The following is a 12,839-nucleotide window of genomic DNA, read 5'->3' as shown; positions in this document are numbered from 1 at the left end:
TTACTTAAAACCAATGTGGAACTTTGTAATTTAAATTAATTTTAATTTTATTAGGTAATTTTGAATTTTATAGAATTTATATAAATTAATAAATAAATACTGAAATACTAAAATTTTTATAAGAGACGTTCATGTAATCATTTTTACTTAAAACCAATGTGGGACTTTGTAATTTGAATTAAACTCTTTTTAAATTTTGTTAATTTGAATTAATTTTAATTTTATTAGGTAATTTTGAGTTTTATAGAATTTATATCAATTAATAAATAAATACTTATTTTGTTAATTTGAATTAATTTTAATTTTATTAGGTAATTTTGAGTTTTATAGAATTTATATCGTGAGATATAATAATTAATAAGAGCTCTTTATTGTGAATTAAACTCTTTCATATTTTGTTAATTTGAATTAATTTGAATTTTATTAGGTAATTTTGAGTTTTATAGAATTTATATCAATTAATAAATAAATACTGAAACTTTTTACACAAAGACCGAGAAAATAGTACTACACTTGATCTTAGCCAAAAGACCAAAAAGGTTAGCCAAAAGGCTAACCAAAAAAAATTTAGTACTACACTTGATGTTAGCCAAAAAGCCGAGAAGGTGTGATTATTTTCTTTAGCTCTATAATTTTATAAGAGACTTTCATGTAATCCTTTTTACTTAAAATCAATGTGGGACTTTGTAATTTGAATTAAACTCTTTTTATATTTTGTTAATTTGAATTAATTTTAATTTTATTAGGTAATTTTGAGTTTTATAGAATTTATATCAATTAATAAATAAATACTGAAACTCTTTGCACAAATGTCGAGAAAGTAATACTACACTTGATCTTGGCCAAAAGGCTTAGAAAGGTTAGCTAAAAGGTCGATTCAAAAAAATTTAGTACTACACTTAATCTTAGCCAAAGGGCCGAGAATGTGTGATTATTACTTCTTTAACTCTATAGTTTTATAAGAGGCTTTCATGTAATCATTTTTACTTAAACTCTTTTTATATTTTGTTAATTTTAATTAATTTGAATTTTATTAGGTAATTTTGAGTTTTATAGAATTTATATCAATTAATAAAATACTGAAATACTGAAACACTTTACACATTTAATAATAGTATAGATATATATATTGAAATTGTTGTTAAATCAAAAGATGGCTTGGTCTAAAGGACCTAATTAATTTGGCTCCCATAGGAGTCCAATTTGTATACTCTTTTCTTCTATTTATACTACTTACCATTTTTACTATAAAAAAAAAAAGGAAGAAAAAAAATTGCCTCCAAATGAGAACCCTAAATACAGTTTGGCTACCTCTTTCTATTCTATTTCATGCTTCATTCATTCTCACTTTCAGTGCAATGATAAATGTTAAAGCTGAAGAATGGGCAATGGCTACTGCTGAAAATCTGATGAGAATCGGAGTTCCGGTCAACACTTTTTCTGACCAGTTTGGAAAGGTAGAACAACCTACCAAGAACTCAGATGAGAAGAAATTTACTGGTTTTTGCGTCGATGTATTCAGAGCAGTGGTGAAGAATTTGTAATACCCCTAATTTTAAAAGGATAGTCCTGGTATTTAATTAATTATTTAATTGTATTTTTAATTGTTTAATTATATTTTTAATTGTTTAATTGTTTTGTTTTAATTGTTTAATTGTGTATTTGCTTAGTTGAGTGAATTGTGTTAATTGTGTTAGTTAATTGAATAATTTATTTGCTTAATGGTATTTATGTTATTTAATTAAATTATGTGTTTTTTTTTAGTTAATGGTTTATTATATTCTTTATTTAATTTAGATGAATTAAATGTTTTAATTGTTTTAGGGTTTTGTTTTAGATATCACGTTTTTGTATAACCGACTTTTAATTAGCTTGGGATTAGGATTAGGTTTTCATTGGGGCTTATATATAAGCTTGTATAAGTCTGTTAGGGTTAGAAAAAAATCCTATTCACGTACTTAGTATATTAAGAGAAAACAGAGTAAGGTTGTGAGAGGCAGAGAGGAACCGAGAGTGGAACTTGGGTAATTAACAAAGCAATTCAAGGAGGAAGGAACGTGGTTGTTTCTGGGTGGAACCAAAGCACTGGAGGTATAGAACTACAGCCTAGAACATTGACGGAAAGTTCAGAGACGTGGATTAGAGTTTAAAATCTGAAACTCAAAGGCAAGTTTCTGTTCTTCTCTTTCCCTTTAATCTGTGTTTTGTGCATGCCTAGCTAAACTCCAGGAGCTTAATTAATGCTAAAAACATAATAATCATGTATGTTTAATTGGATTAAAACAGAGAGTTTTAGATTTTATATGCTTCTTCATGATTTCTTTATTTCTTAGATCTTTATGCATGAATTGTGGTTTAATTTGAATCTTTGTCTGCTAAATCATTTAAAATAATTTATTATGGACGTATGGGACATAGGTTGAAGTTTGGAGACCTTAACAATGGAGTTTTAGGCTTTACAGAGGCTGAACAGACGAAGAAGACGACCTCCGCACTAACTTAGGCGGCTAAGTTTGTAACTTAGGGGGCTGAGTTTGTAACTTAGGGGGCTGAGTTGGTAACTTAGGGGGCTCAGTTGGTAACTTAGGCTGCTTAGTTGTAACTTAGGCGGCTGAGTTGGGATTTTTGGTTTCAAACGTCCAGATTTGTTTTAAAACCTATTTTAATTAAATCAAATGGGTTAAATGGACTAGGGAAGGTTCTAGAGTGTATAATACATCTCTTAGGCCTAAGGAATTGGACAAAATGGATTTGAAAATAATTTTATAAATTATTTAAAGGATGAATCAGTATAAAAGCATACAGCTTAGCATACTGATAATGGATGGAAAGAACCAAATTGCTTAGTTAAATTTTGGGCAACGTAATGGATTGTAATAAGATTATAAATCTTATATTTGGATGCATGATAGATCATTTTATATTTAAAGTTTGAACTATACATGCTCTGGATGTTAATTATTGGAATATCAAATTCTCTAGTGCAATTACATGAATTAATGCTGCGATGTATATTGCTGAAATTTTAAATACTTTTCTGCAATGATATGGATAATGGTTTGGATTGTAAATTACTAGCTTATTATGCATGTGTTGTAATTTACAAAGATAAGGAGGATTGTATGCACCGGTATGGGACAGTGACATATTAGGGATGGTTTAACTCAAAACGCTTAAACCTAACCTATCGGATTAAAGGAATGGATTGAAAAATATTAAATCCTAATTGTGACTAAGTCAGATCAACTGCGACTAAGTTGAATGGCTTCCTGGATTAATGGATGGTAGTTAAGTCATATCAACTGAATAAGTTGAGTGACTAACTAGTTTGTATATTGTATGTCATCTTAATAAGTATTTGAATGACATATCCTGGTTTTGGACGGATTATATATATATGTTTATGGTACCACGAGATGAGCTTGAGTCTCAGAGTCGTTGGTTAGGGTGCGTATATGCAGTGGATGCATAGTTGGTTAAAGTAGGTTGAGGTGTACCCTGTTAGGTCTAAGTACTCATGCCCACCTTTGGGTGTTTTTTCGCATATTGCCTTCTATTCATGTTGAGACCCCTACTGTAGTCCAGTGAATATCCCTTAGTGTGGATATATATATATATGTATGGACTAGATAGATATTGTTGAGCTATCTAGGATGTATCTGTGTATTGGATTACTGTTTGGATCGTAGTAGAATAGGACTTGCATGTGGGCCTGACCCACTCTTTATTTTTCAGGTGTTCGTCAGTTCCAGGGTTAAAGCTTGGACATGCAGAGCAAATACAGACACTCACTCCTCCGTTTACGTAGGACTACTCTCTATGTTTAGCTTTATGTTTCATTTCAGTTATTTCAGTTTCAGTTTGGGATTTTATTAGGGGTCTACAAGGATGGATTCCCGAATTGTTAAACTTATGGAGTTTTGGATTATCGGATTTTAATAATTATAGTTTGAGGATTTTTAATTTAGAATTCTTTCAGCGTTATTATTTATTTTCTTCATTATTTTGTAATCCATGTTCATTTTAAAATACTTTAATTGTCTGATATCCCTCGGGTTTGGGCCTGGGCCTGATCAACCCGCGTCTTGGATCTGAGGGGTATCACAGAATTTGAGTTCCACGTATGATTTACCCTACAAGTTTGAGGAGTTCGTAGGCAACTATGATGAATTAGTTAATTGTGTCATCGACAAGGTATAATAAACCAATCTCCAAACTTTTATCCATCAAGTCTTGGATTACATAATAATCCCGTCAAGAGAACATTTCTTTTGAAAAAAAGTCATATGATTTCTCTTTATTATTGATTATACAACTCAAACAATATCGTTTTTTACTTTCAAAAATTTTGAATTTTTTCACAATTTAGTGTCAAGCCATACATAATAAAATTTTGCAATTACAATTTCTATTCAAAATTTTATATGCAAACCAAATTTTTGTTTAGCAATTCAAATATGTCTATAATTTTCTACTATAAATTGGACTTTTTGTCATTTAATAAACTTTATTTGCTATATAACTAATCTAATTTTCTTTTTCTTTTTTTTTTTTTTTTAGAAATTATACGATTTTTCCAATCATCCAAAATAAATAAATAGAACATTGCTAAACTAGTAATTCACCGGTCACCACCAATATTTTATTTTAACACTTAAATGATGCGTATATTATGAGCACACGGCGGTCAGGGAAAAAAAATATATTATTATTATAATTGAATATTCTTGAATGTCATTTTCTCCATCCAATTATTTATTTCTAACAAATACCCAATTGTGAAATTTTTGTTTTTTATTGAAGACTTTCGATGCTGCCGTGGGTGATATAACGCTGCTTGGTAGATGGTGGGAAGTTGTGGAATTTAGTGCACTATTTACTGCGCCAGGTATGTCATTGGTGGCTCCAGTGAAGCCCCAAGCTTCCAATGCATGGATGTTTTTGACCCCTTTCACTACGGAATTGTGGATAGCGACTGCGGCCATTTTGATATACACAATATTTATAGTTTGGTTATTGGAGCATCGCTCCAATCCAGAATTCTGTGGCTCATGGAAGGACCAACTCGGCAACGTTCTTTGGTTCACCTTTTCATCACTTTTCTCTGCTCACAGTAAGTACAAAACATTTCATTAAACATATATTAGTGTGGTTCAACCATCTAATTAGTTGTAAATTGGTTTGATATAGTATTCATAGTCTTCATATATGTTACAAATTTTGATATAGCTAGGGAATAAAATGAATAAATTTTGCATGGGAAGGAATTCAACACAACTATACTCGAGTGGTGGTGGTGGTATGGCTTTTTGTGGTGTTGATCGTAACACAAAGCTACACTGCCAATTTCTCTTCAATGCTTACCATCTCAAGACTTGGTCCAAATGTGGACTCACTCATTAAGGACAATGCCGTAGTTGGCTGCTATGGCAATAGCGTTGTAAAAGACTACTTAGCGAATGTACTTCATTTCAAAAGGGAGAACATCAGGGACGACATTGCCACCAAATCCCATTACCTGGAATCTTTCAATAATGGCAGTATCTCAGCGGCATTTCTTGAAGTCCCTTATGCAGAAGCTATTGTCAAGCAATATTGCGATCTATTTACGATCACAGGACCAACATATAAATTCGGAGGACTTGGCTTTGTGAGTGGCGGCTTCAAATAATCTTCTTTCTTCTGTTTTTTTCCTTTTTATTTATTATTTTTATTTTTTTTTTTTAAAAAAAACGCAATAGTAATTAGTAAAACAAACACTATATATTTTGAATCCCTTTAGTTTCTTGAACACCACCTTAATTTCTTCATCACTAATCCATAAACAATAGCTATATAACCACGTACTTATAATTTACCCAAATAAAAATGATATATATATAAACCTGTTTATCTACCATTAATTACATATGCAAACTAAGTTAATGTTAGATCTTCTCTTGCTCTATGCGCAGGTCTTCCAAAAGGGTTCTCTGATAGCTGCCAATGTTTCTAAAGCCATTCTAACACTAATGGAGGATGGCAGTTTGAAAAAATTGGAAGATGAGTACTTCCCTACCTCCTGGGATTGTTCGAACTTTCAAACTGCCAAGGAGAAGGGAAGTAGCTTGAGCCTCCAGAACTTCTGGGGTCTATACATCTTCTACATTGCCATTTCTACCATTTGTTTATTCCTATTCATCGTTCACTTGTTGAACAATCTGCGAGCACCACCATGAAGTACTTCTAGAAGGCAACATCCAATAACTCGTGTAAGTGTTCGGAAAAAGATACTTTTACTCACGCGATTCTTGAATAATATTGCACATTCAAGAGATCCTGCAAGGACTCGGATCTCAGCGCCAAATTATATTAAAATTTATTAAATAAACACCTAGCTATGTTGTAAATACAAAGATCCTGTCGAAAAATATTTGATTCTATCAATTTCAGAAAGATATATAGTTCTCTATTGCACCACAATGAATGTTTTTCAGATTAAATTTCCTTAATATTGTACCATAACGAATGTTTCTCAGCGGAGGTACCAATTATAAAAAAATAAATAAATAAATTCGGATGCAAGAGTTACAAAGAGTTCGATCATGAACTGTTTAGCTTTCTTCAAATCTTCAAAATTGAATTTGATAACTTTTAAGAGTTGGATGAGACAAAAGATTTTGGTAAAGCATCAATTGTCTTTCTTTGTGTCTTAGAACTGTCAAGTGCCCTGTATTTATAGGCTATTTATTACTCTTATTTATACTATCTCTTATTTGGGCAAGTACCATAGTGGCGAGAGCCGATTTCCCCCTTAACCGATGGTCCTCTTACTTGACCCCCTGATAGATCGATAGTAGCATGCCTCTGCTCGGGTAGTGGTGATGGCACACATTTAATGCGCGTCTTGATACCAGTTAAGGAATAAGTTACATATGGGAGTTTAACCAACCAAAGCCACCTGCGCCCAGTAATAATAAAGAAGTGACGTACAGATGGAACTTGCCTTCGTTCACTTTCTGTGTACTTTCCTTGATTGGCAGACAGTAAATTTTACCATCACTTTATAATTTTAAGTTTCCGTTTGTTTCAACGTAAAATATATATATATATTAAGTCTTCGTTTGTTTGAACGTAAAATATATATATATATATATATATATATATATATATATATATTTTTCTTGTGGTATTTGATTGTCGTAAAATATTTACGAAAAAAAAAAATTAAAATTTAACAAAAATAATTTATCCTTAAATTTTTGATAAATTATTTTACATGTCACACCCGATGGACTCAATCTCAATCTCGACGTAAATCTTTGTTAAACACCGACAAAGTAAAAATAAAATAATATTTTACCTGAAAAAAAAATACTAATATTTTTCAAAAAGAATATTTTATATCGAAATAAACGGAACCTGAGTGTAATATTTAGATTTATGTTTTATTATTATTATTATTTTATAATTTTATTTTGGGTGTGTTTGTGAGATTGAGGTGCTTTGATGTTACAGAACAAAAATAACTTCAAGAAATACTGCAAAAATACTTCAATTGTTGAAAGTACTCATCTTCCTTGTTGATGTTGAGCATATTTTCCGGTTTAAATTGATACACATCCCCAAGTACATATTACCTGACAAATTTATACTCCCTCCGTCCCCATAAAAAGTGTAACTTTTAGGAAATCGTACTCTCACAAATTGAACTGACACGGTTCCCGAAATATGACATTATTTTTGGGACGGAGGTAGTTGTTAGGAAACGTGCAAGTTTTAAAAACTTTTCGAGGGATTTTGATTCATAGATCTTGATTCATCACATAGAGACAAGTTTTATGCAAAAATAAAAATATGATTTATCATTCAATTAATGGATTGAATACTTACATCAAAGGTCTGAGTAAACCTTTAAAATTTTCCTCTAAAGTTAATATTCTCACTTATTGTAGATCCCTTAGCAAGATGCCTTCTCCTTGGATCTCCATCTTCTTGGTAATTATTTTGCCTTTAGGAATCATTCATAAGCCTCCATGAATTACCTCGGAAAATTAGGCTTGTGGGAGCCTCCATTAGATGAGAACATAAACCCTAATTTTCTAGAGAGAGAAAAAATATTCCTTTTTTCCTTCTCATAAAAATCACACCCTAAAATATACATAAACCATGTATATTTATAGGCAACATAAAAATAAAGAAAAGGAAACAACAAATCCTTCTTCATCTCTAATTCATATATCTCAAATCTAATATGATTCCAATATCAAGTTGGGCTATGAGTGAGAATCCATTGGGCCTATTATTTTATTGGCTACAATGAATTAATAATTAGCCCGGTCCATGGACCCAATTCAATTAATTCATAAATTAATTTCTACTCCACTAAAAGAAATTAATTGAACTCCAATTAAATAATAAATAACCTCTGAGTCAATATTGCACTTTGACCCCTCTATGCATAATTAGTTATCGGATAAATAAAGCCATCAATCCGACTACTTAATTAATATATTTATTTTGGTACCTTTGATTATTTCTGGCTCGATCACAATAAAACATTTGTTTGACAAAAATAATAATTTAAATAAATAAATATATAATAAATCATTTTGTCTAAAAATACACGAAGGCCTTCGAATTTACTTTGTGATCAACTATAATCAATACAAAATAAATACAAGTAGCAATGATGCAAATATTGAAAATATAACCCTCTAACTATTAATTACATAACTACCCAAAGTGTCGGTCTAAGGATCCCGAAGAATCCGCCGAACAAATCAAAATAATTATTAATTAATAAAAGAGTCTATAATTTTCTCATACTTAAGAGTCAAATGCCATGACGGTGATAGGGAGCAATTGCATACGACGGCTCTCGCAATATATCTCAACCTAACGCGGATCCAGTTCAAATCTTAATTAATTATGAGTCCATCCATAATTACCGACTATGAACCATTTATGATTACTATTTATATATCATGCATTGATTGCCATCACAAACATATATATAAATATCTCTTGTAATCAAATGGACACTATCAATTCTATAATGAATCGAAATATAATACATTGAATTCACCAATTGTATAAAACATAAATATTTCATAAACGTCAGGAACATATGTCACTTTAATTCAAACAGGAATTTGCTATGCCAGGGCATATAAATCCCAACAGCTCCCACTTGCCCTCATAGCCAATTCAAATTGCACCTAACTCCAATGTTATCCAGATGATGATCAAAATTATTGATCAATAACACCTTTGATAATGGATCAACAAAGTTGTGTTCCAATACAATGTTCTAGCCACAAGTACATTTTCCTCATAGCCAATTCAAATTGCATCTAACTCCAATGTTATCCAGGTGTTGATCAAAACTATTGATCGACGACACCTTTGTTAATGGATCAACAAAGTTGTGTTCCAATGCAATGTTCTAGCCACAAGTACATTTTCTTGCCGGACAATATCATGTAGAACATGATACTTCCTATCAGTGTATTTTGTTCATCTATGGAACCTTGGGTCATTGGTTTGGACTACTTTTGCATTATTATCGCAATATAGCTCGATAGGCAGGCTAGTATGCTCCACAACCTCTAAATCAGTGAGATCAAACCAATAGGCTTCTTTTGCCGCCTTTAAGGCTGCAATATATTCCACCTGCAGGTTTGAGTCAGCAGTTGAAATCTGCTTAACAATCTACCAACTGATTTCCCTTCCATTAAGTGAATATACACTAAGTCATGAACCTCATAGTATCTACTTCTGATTGAAAATCAGAACTAGCATACCTGACTAGGACCATATCATCACATCCATAAATGAGTATGATATCATTAATTCTCCTTAGGTACTTAATGATATTTTTCACAACAGACTAGTTGTCAAGTCCAGTATTGGACTGATCTTTACTGACTATCCCTACAATGTAGCGGATGTCCTGTTTGGTATAGACCATGGCATATATGAGACTCTCATATGCCGAAGCATATTGTTCCAGTCTCATTTGCTCAATCTCCTTTGATAGTCTTGAAAAACTACTTACTAGAGAGAGCAATCCATATCAATAAAGCAAGAACTCATTCTTTGAGTTATGCATACCAAACCTAGTCAAAACTTTATCAATGTAGGATTATTAAGATAAGCCTATTTTCCTTTTAACCTGATCTTGTAAAAGCTTGATCCTAGAAATATAGCTTACATCTTGAAAATCCTTCATTTAAAAGTAATTGAACAACTACCTTTTTATTGATGACAAAACTTCCACGTCATTATAAATGAATAGGATGTCATCAATATATAGAATTAAGAAAAATAATGACATTCCCTTGTACACTCATGATTTATTCACTAAGAAATCTTCTGGTATCTTTTTGTAGATTAACTTGCCTTCTATAGGTATCACCCTACTAGAAAGTTCTACAAGATCCCAGAATTTATTAGAATACATAGATTCCAACTCTGATTTCATAATAACTCGCCAAAACGATCTGTATCCATATCGGTTCACACTTCCGTGTAGCTTACTGGGTCCAACTCATGTTTAACAGGGATGTCCATAATGGTCTCACCTAAAAACATGATTCTATCGGTTGGATGATAATCCTCCCACTACATTAATGTACCGATGCAGGAATCTGTGTACTAGATGATGCTGACGCATCAATAGAGAATTCATATATTATTCTCAATCTCTATAATAAGTGTGTTCACATGTGGTACATCTGGTACTCATACCATATTCTCTAACATTATGTTACTAGGTATGTGATTCATAATATGATTCTCCTATAGATAAACAGTGAGTGTAAACAATCAACTTTTATCTTTGAGATCATAAAATAATCTATCCTAGTGACTTAAAAGTAGCTATCAAATCTAGCATGCCTATGATCTACTTTCAACTTACTTGTCCATATCAAACGCACATGTGCAAGATTACCCCATACGTGCATGTGATTCAAACTAAGATTTAGTCAAAAACACAGCTCAACGGTATCCTTGAGACAGACTAAGATGGAATGCAGTTCATAATGCGCATCGATGTCATTAACGCTAAACTCTTAAATGAAAGAGATAATGTAGCATAGCTGATCATAGATCTAACCATGTGAAGTGGAATTCTGTTATTCCTATTTGACACCTAAATACATTTAGCGTCAATTGCGGAAAACTGGTACATAATACCCTCATTGACCATATAGTCTTTGCACTATCCCAAAAAATACTCATATCCTCGATCAGATCGAAGTGTCTTAATAAGTTTACCTAATATGTGTTCCACATCAGTCTTAACCTTCTCAGAAAATAACAAGAGTTTAAGACTTGTGTTGCATCAGATAAACTTATCCAAAACGTGAGTAATCTTGCTTGGATGTTCATAAGACCACACGTGTCAGTGTGTACCGACTCCAATTGTCCTTTATGTCTATTTCATCTGGCTGATTAAGCCTTAAGAGTTATCTATCCTTCAAAACAGGGTTCACAAATTTGGTTTAGGCTCCCCTGCCTCACTAGGTAATTAACCTTCTTTGACCAATCTTTGAATCTTATTTTGATTGATAACAACCTAAAAATAGACATTAAAAATACAATGAGTCAGGAATAACAATTTTTCTCTTAACATTCAATCTAGAAGATGCAACATTAGTTTTTACATCCTGCAAATCTTAAGAGTTTGTGATTATAGTATATTAACCATCTTTCAATGCCAGAAGCAATAGCATATCTATTTAATTTTATAAAACCAGTTTTACAAAATAACAACACAGTTTTTATAAACCATAAGTGAAACAAAAATTAGATTGCGTCTAACTTCTGTGCATAAAGATAGTTTTCTAATACTAATATCCTCATACTCTCTAATTTCAGATGTAATACTCCCACTGACCTAACTACAACCTTGGCATCAGGTCAAAAGATAAATATATATCCATATCATCAAGGCTTCTGGATTCCTGAAATCCTTACGATGAATTGCAAACATGTTTAGTGGCTCCAGAATCTATCCATCAGGAATTAATAAATGCAACCACATAACATAGCTCAATGATTAAATATATATTTTCCTATGCCACGTCATTGCTCAGACAGTTCGTCCTATAGTGTTTTAGTTAACGGCAAAAGAAACAGTTTCATTCGCCCTCAACATACACTGCCTTATTCCCTTTAACCTTTTAGATACCTATGTTTTGTGCTAGCCTAGTCCTATTATCATCCTTCTTCTTTGCTTTGCCCGTCCACTTGGGCCTAGAAGAAGATGGTATAGACTAGGTTAGATTGATAGGAACGCCCAAACTCTTGATTATCCCTTCATCTGTTACCAATTCTATAAGAATATCAGCGAGTGTGAACTCAAACTGATTCCTTATTTAGTTCACTCTAACAGAGTTGAACGAGTTTGGTAACAAGGTAATAATTATGTCAACTTGAAACTTACCACCCAAGTCAGTCCTATTGATCTTCAGCTAATTTTAAATAATAAACAATCATTTTCCAAAATTCGATTTCATACTGGAGTTCCTTAGGCTATCTTGATGCTATTCAAGTCTGATATAGTACTTTAGCATACTCTCCATCTAATCTCACCAAAATATCTTATTGACATTTAACATGATGCTTGAAGAAAATAAAATAATGTAAATGTTAGCTTTGGAGCGTATTCGAGGTAAACTCTAGAATATTGCACCAATTCATCTCATTTGCCTTATTTCACTTATTCAAAGCATTAATGTTCTCTTGGGTATCTTAAAGTAAAAGGATTATGTTTTAGGAGTAGTAAATACATTTGTACCACCATGTTGTGAATAAAATATCTAAATTCCTTTTCTAGTCATTATAAATGA

General features: G+C 32.0%; 1 protein-coding gene across 1 annotated transcript; it reads left to right on the top strand.

Annotated features, from left to right (window-relative positions):
* Positions 1-1,358: 1,358 nt before the first annotated feature.
* On the top strand, positions 1,359-6,218 carry LOC132281253 (glutamate receptor 2.8-like). Its single transcript, XM_059782975.1, has 5 exons — positions 1,359-1,529; positions 4,804-4,888; positions 5,009-5,113; positions 5,265-5,650; positions 5,955-6,218. The coding sequence occupies exons 1-5, from the start codon at positions 1,359-1,361 to the stop codon at positions 6,216-6,218; spliced, it is 1,011 nt and encodes a 336-aa protein (XP_059638958.1).
* The last annotated feature ends 6,621 nt before the right edge of the window (positions 6,219-12,839 follow it).

The sequence above is a fragment of the Cornus florida genome, unplaced genomic scaffold, assembly GCF_030987335.1.
Source record: "Cornus florida cultivar Cherokee Brave unplaced genomic scaffold, ASM3098733v1 CherokeeBrave_3.0.0_Hap2_Chr01, whole genome shotgun sequence".
NCBI lineage: Eukaryota > Viridiplantae > Streptophyta > Magnoliopsida > Cornales > Cornaceae > Cornus > Cornus florida.
This window is presented reverse-complemented; position numbering and strand designations above follow the sequence as displayed.

Excerpts from the sequence above, each read along its gene's own strand:
- LOC132281253 (XM_059782975.1), top strand. The coding sequence starts at position 1,359 with ATGATAAATGTTAAAGCTGAAGAATGGGCAATGGCTACTGCTGAAAAT. Across the intron at positions 1,530-4,803 it reads TCGATGTATTCAGAGCAGTG|ACTTTCGATGCTGCCGTGGG; the intron begins GTGAAGAATTTG and ends TTTTTATTGAAG. Across the intron at positions 5,651-5,954 it reads AATTCGGAGGACTTGGCTTT|GTCTTCCAAAAGGGTTCTCT; the intron begins GTGAGTGGCGGC and ends CTCTATGCGCAG.